Here is a 6,104-nt window from a genome sequence, read left to right as displayed (position 1 = left end):
AGTTAATGGAAACTAATGAAGAAAAGAAAAGGCAAAACTTAAGATTAAGGACCACATAATTTTCTTATTTTTTCCTAATAAATTTTTCCTTGTTTATCCTTACAATTAATTTACAAAGAAATATACAAAGAGAGCATATACATAATTACTGTGGAAGTTGAAGCTTGGGGAGAATATTCTAAGGAGAACAGAAAGGGGATGGGCACTGTGATGAGCTGAATTGTGCCCCCCCCCCAAATTCAGATGCCGACGTCTAACCCCCAGTACCTCAGAGTGTGAACTGCATTTGAAGATATCATGTTTAAAGAGGTAATTAAGGTTAAACCACATCAACGAGTTGGCCCTAATCTGACATTACTGGTGTCCTTATAAGAAGAGGAGATTATGATACAGAAATGTGCAGAAGGAAGACCACGTGAAAACACAGGGAGAAGGCAGCCTTCTTCAAGCCAAGGAGAGAGTCCTCAGAGGAATCCAACCCTGCTGACACCTTGATCTTGGACTTCTGGAGTCCAGAACTGTGAGGCAATAAATTTCTGTTGTTTAAGCCACCCAGTCTGTGGTGCTTTGTTATGGCAGCCCTAGCGAATTAATACAGGCAGATGCTCTAGAAACCTGAGGTGCCTCGGAGATTATCACAAAGAGCCATCCAGAAAGGAGGAGGCTAGCTGAGTCTGCAGATAGGAATGAATAACTGGGAGAGAGAGATATACGTTTAGGATTTGTCAGAATGTACCTGACGATTATGACCATAAGAATGGATGAAACCACTAAGAGTGTGATAATCAGTTTGATGTGTCCCCAAGTCTTCATTCATCTAGGTGCTGCCATGAAGGTGTTTTGCAGATGTGACTAAAGTCCATAATCATTGACCTTAAGCAAGGGAGATCATTCTAGATAATCTGCGTAGGCCTGATCTAATCAGTGGAAAGTCTTTAAGAGCAGAACTGAGACTCCCCAAGAACAAATTCCACCCAGGAACAGCAGCTTGCCCCTCCTGGCATCTCGACCTGTGGATTCCAGGCTTGCCTATCCAGCCCCACAATCACATAAGCCAATTCTTTGAGAGAAAGCTCTTAATACAGACATCCCCTGCTGGTTCTTATACAGAGAATATACAAAGTGATGACAGAAGAGAGGTAAGAAGACTATGGAGAATGCGATCATTTAGGAAACATCAGAGGAAGAGCAATCTATGAAGGGGACTGAAGAAAAAGCAGAGGATATGAGGAGAAGGTGCTGTTGGAGAAAGCGAGGGACCTAAGATCAGTCGGGCATGCCAAACCCTGCACAGAAGTCAAGCGACAGGTGGCCTAGAACGAGCTTCTGAAACGTGAGCATCGTGGCTCTGATAAAGGACCATCAGGGAGGGAGGTGTGGAGGATCCAGCCGAAGACAAGGAAAAGAAGAGAAGGAATCGTTATTCCAATAGGCTTACTACCTATGACGGACAGGAGGATGAAACGACACTAGCTAGGGGAACTCAAAAAAATGGAGGGTTGGTGGATGTCGGGTTGTTCATTATTTGTAAGATGACAGATACGTGAGTATATCCATGAGCTGAAGGGACAAGAGCGAGTGGAGAGGAAGAGATTAAGGTAGAGTAGAAGGGAGATAACGGATATGACAAAGACCCTGGGGTGGTGATGAGATTCAAAACACAGAAGCAGGGACTTGCCTTAGGTGGAAGGAAAGAAATGTTTCCTTTGAGATGGAACAGAAGAGAGGAGAGTGACTGCGGATGGGCATTGGTGGGGAGGGGTGTTCCGGGGGGCTGCACTCTAGGGTCTCAGTGAATTGCTGGGTAGGAGGGGAATAGGGTCAGGTGGAGGGTTTGACTTTGTCTTTTAAGGGAAATTGAGAAGGAATTGGCTCTTTCTGGAAAATAGAGGAGACACACAAAGACGTCTAGGCAGAATGGGGGTCAGATACACTTGAAGGCAGTGGCTTTGCCTTGACAAAGATAAAATTGATTGTATCCAACAGCATTCAGCCAGGTATGTATAGGAACAAGGAAAGCAGACTAGTGGCTTGATCGAGGGTCAAGGCTTTGGTGGATGACAGTGGCAGAAGGGCAAGAAGGCAGGTAGTTGAGTGTATTGTCAAGATGGAGGCTGATGTGGCGGCTCCTGGAGTCTAGACTGGGGAACAGAAGAAGAGATAGTCTGGGAAAAAATAAAGAATCTCTGGGGAAGAAGGTATCCAAATGTTGCAGAAGTGCTATAGGGGACATCAGTAGTAGAGTGGGGTGAGGCTCTGGGGTCAGGCTGCTGGACTTATTCTGGCCCCATCAGTTGCAAGATGGGACCTAGGTCAGTTTATTTATTCTTTCTTTACCTTAGTTTCCTCATCTGTTATATGGATGTGCTAATAATATACCTATGGTTGTGAAGATTAAATAAAATAATTCACATGAAGTAGGTAGCTTTACCTGCTTAGCACATATTAAGTGTCCATTAAATTTTAATCATCTTTGTAAGTGAGAAGAGCCATGTGTGGGAAATGGAAGTAAGAGAGGGAGAATGGATGTTTAAGATATGAAAGCTAAGGTCTGGGGTGTGGGTGTCATGGTGCTTATTGTGAGTGATCTGCACAGGAGGAAGTCAAGAGACCATGGGATTAGGATCCTGAGTGTCACACCCATGAGCACACCCAAGGACCACAAATCCCAAAGCCTGGCGAGCGGGGAAACTGGAGCACTTAAATTTTAAGATCTTCATAGTGAAATATTAATGTGTCCTAATATTAGGAGATTATGGCAATTGGTACACATTAAATGATGAGAATCCTTGAAATTTTAGATGGGGCAGCATTTCAGGTGCCCAAGGTGGGAAAAGCTATTTGTAATGCAGGCCTAAAAACAGTCAAAGCTTTTTCCACAGCTTAAACTTTCTCCCCAGGTCTGAGCTGGTTAGGTCTGTGCCTGCCAACCGTCTGAGGATCTACAGTCCGTCTCCTGAATGATTTGCCATGAGATGGATCTACTCTAGGACTCTTTTGCATGTATAATATTTTCAAATAATATTCTCAAAAGTGACCTTCCATCATTTCAAGCAAAGTGGTCCAGTTCTGATGAGCAGACCACAGCCCTGTTCTTGACCTCTCTCTTGAATCTTCAGCCCATTCTTCTGAGCTAGATAAAAAGTCCATCAACTTTTCTTCAAAGCTTTTATTGTTCAATTCTTTGGCCATCCACCAGTATGAACAAATCCTGAATACTCCTTTACCCTCTTAGCTGCAGATGTAAGCAAACTATCGTTTCAGCAGGCTGGCATTCCAGGACAGCAGTATAACTCTCCACCTGTCATTTATTTTCCAACTTAACCACTACATAGTTGAGAACAGGGTGGGAGGATTGATGATGTTACGTGGACTAATTTCTTTTATATTTTTAGTTTAATTTATCTCCATCTAACAAATAGTGCCAGACATCTTTGGAAAATCTGTCCATTAAAAGTCCTAGTTAATCTACAAGACTTTTTCCTCCTGCCATGTCCATTTTTACACATAGCATCTAAAGGCTATTTTAAGATTCTTCATTTTTTTAAATCCTAGTCAGCAGGGCCATATAAAAAGTTGTAGAGCAATGACGAAGCTCTTTTCAAACTCAAGACTTCAGGTGCTCATTCAAATAACAATGAGATGTATCTGCATTACTTAAGCATCTAAATATGATATGAGATGGAAGAGAGATTATTTTTGCTTAGAGTTCTGTTTTTGCATGTTTTATTACCAAAAAATGGCCTCTGTAGCAAAGGTCTGCTAAAAATTTTGATTATCATGTAGAACACAGTGTCTTTTCTTCTGTCTAATCTTCTTTCTGATGGAGATTAGCCCTGAGATTACTAATGATTCGGAAAACAATCTACTTTTAAAATATTCCCTTCTAGAGCCTCTACTCATCACTAATAGAATTCCTGTGAAACACAATAGGCAATTTTGGCACCCAAGGGTACCAAGCTACAAACACTAATTACAGGTAAAATGAGCTTTATAATATGTATTTGGAGGCTTAAATGATAATTTTCAATTTCAGAGCATAGCTGGGGATAAAAGACCTGACATCTCCAGCCCCCCTGCCCCCACCAAAGAAAAGGTAAAGAGATATTTTTATTATGATAATTTCCCAAGAGAAAGATGCTGCTATAATTGTTGCTCTTAAAGTTCGTAGTAAATAAAGGGCTTATTTCAAAACTAAAGTCAGGATTTAAAAAACAAAATTCTTCAATCCTTCATCCTTTCAAGATCCCTAATCAGGGTGACCTGCATCCTTCCTTTCTTTCGTAGGGACTTCTTAAGGGAATGTAGGCTTCTTATGCACTGTCAAGGGTGTGTTTCCAAAGCATGAGGTCTCCCAGAAAGTGAAACATGTATCTCTCACAGGGCCTGCAGAACAAAGTTAGGGTTTTTTTTTTTTTTTCCTTTTCATTCTGTCATTCTTTCTTAAAAGAAGAATCACTTTACTTACCAAAAAAACTAGTGTAATGTGGATATTTGGATACTTATTATTGGAAGTTGACTTAAAGAAAATTTCACAAAAGAACAATAAAATAAAACCTTCAATTTCTCACAGTTGATAAAAAAAAAAAAGAAAGAAACAAAGAAACAACAAAGTAATTTTTAAAAATCTCCATACCCCAAACTTTAAAGTATGGCTTATTTACAAAAGTGACTGATATTCTAAAGAAATGGAATGACATTTCAGTACTAAAAAGGCTCATATATAGATGTCAACACCCTGCGTACTATGCTGGCTTCTGTTTCATAAGCCATAACACCAGTCTGATGAGTCACCAGAATTTCTGCATTATTTTCAGTGTATTTGGTGGCCCTGAAATTTGTCATAAGAAATATTTGCAAAGGGCAAAACAAAGTGCTCCAGACTAACGCAGGCAACCAGGCAAAAGGCAAGGCAAGTGGATTAGTTTCTCTACCAGGACACGTCGACCTTCTTGTCGCACCCTGGTGCTTCCCTTCCACGCAGAGTTTTCAGCAGGCGCTTGGGACCCTGGGGCGAGGGGGTAGCGGGTAGCTCTTAAATCCTCAAGACGTCTCTGGCCTCTGATTCCCCCTGTGTGAACCTCACAGTATCCCACCCAGAAACCCTCCCAGGAGATCCTTCACCTCCTCTAAGAGGCCGCCCTCTGACAATCTCCGGAACGCTGCACGGAATAGGGCCCCCACCACCCGGTGACAGCCCCACAGCCGGCCCTGGTGGCGGGGCCCGACCCTCGCCCCCTGCCCCGTCTGGCCTCCGCGGCGCCCTAACCCCGCGCTCACCGGATGATCACGAACATGACCAGCGAGTTGCCCACCAAGCCCACGACGAACACCACGGAGTAAACCGCCGTGATGATGACCGGGATGGCTGGGGAGATGTGCGCGGGTTCCAGCGGCGCGTCCTCCGCGCTGGCGCTGCCGTTCGGCTCGGCCCAGCCCGGGAACCAGGCGCTGCCGTTGGGGAGCAGGCAGGCGCTCGGGGCGCAGGTGGGGCCCGGCTCCCCGCGGAAGATCTGGACCGGGGACTCCATGGCGGGGGGGCTGCAGCTGGAGGGCGAGGACAGGCGGCACCTGCCGGGCTGCGGGAGCGAGAGGACGGGCTGAACCCGCAGAGGCAAACTTAGCCCGCGCCCAAGCTGGAGAGCTGCGGCCCGTGGCGCTGGGGACCCAGGGCCCTCCGACATCCCCGGGGGCGCGACAGGGAGGACTGATGTCGCTGCCATCTCGACCCGCTGACGCGCCGCCGGGTGCCGGGCAGGGGCGGAGAGCGCTCGCTCCTTCACTCCCCGCTCCCGAGATGCACCCCACCCATTCCCAGGCACCAGCCCCTGGTGGGTATGTTCCCAGACTGGCGATCTGAGCCCCCACGCACAAGGCACCCCGCACCCCACCCCCCGCCCCAAGCACCGAGCACCGAGCACCGAGCCCTAGCTGCCGCAGCACCTCGAAAGCCGAAAGCTCACTTCTGGTTCCCGGAGACAGGCGCGAGGTCCTGGGGCGCTCTGGTCGGTGCTGAACCGCACGCTCCCTGGTCCTGCTTAGCTGTCGGGGTCGCCGCACCCCTGCAGCCCCCGTGGCCGGCACTCGGACCGGCCCAGTGCTCC

At 46.3% G+C, this 6,104-nt stretch overlaps 1 protein-coding gene across 2 annotated transcripts in view; it reads right to left on the bottom strand.

Annotated features, from left to right (window-relative positions):
• Nucleotides 1–5,584, bottom strand: part of OPRK1 (opioid receptor, kappa 1) — a 21,693-nt gene extending 16,109 nt beyond the window's left edge. Inside the window, exons 1-2 of one of the 2 annotated variants that reach the window (XM_008582981.1) lie at nt 5,446–5,573; nt 5,281–5,409 (exon numbers count right to left, since the gene is read on the bottom strand). In XM_008582981.1, the coding sequence (XP_008581203.1) occupies nt 5,281–5,409; nt 5,446–5,531 (215 nt within the window). In that variant the 5' untranslated portion in view covers nt 5,532–5,573. Of the gene's footprint in view, nt 1–5,280 lie in introns of both variants that reach the window. The other variant, XM_008582980.1, reaches the window with a different exon arrangement.
• Between the last annotated feature and the right edge of the window lie 520 nt (nt 5,585–6,104).

Source organism: Galeopterus variegatus, unplaced genomic scaffold (genome assembly GCF_000696425.1).
Source record: "Galeopterus variegatus unplaced genomic scaffold, G_variegatus-3.0.2 Scaffold2783, whole genome shotgun sequence".
Lineage (NCBI taxonomy): Eukaryota > Metazoa > Chordata > Mammalia > Dermoptera > Cynocephalidae > Galeopterus > Galeopterus variegatus.
The sequence above is the reverse complement of the archived record's forward strand: the minus strand, read 5'-3'. Positions and strand labels throughout refer to the sequence as shown.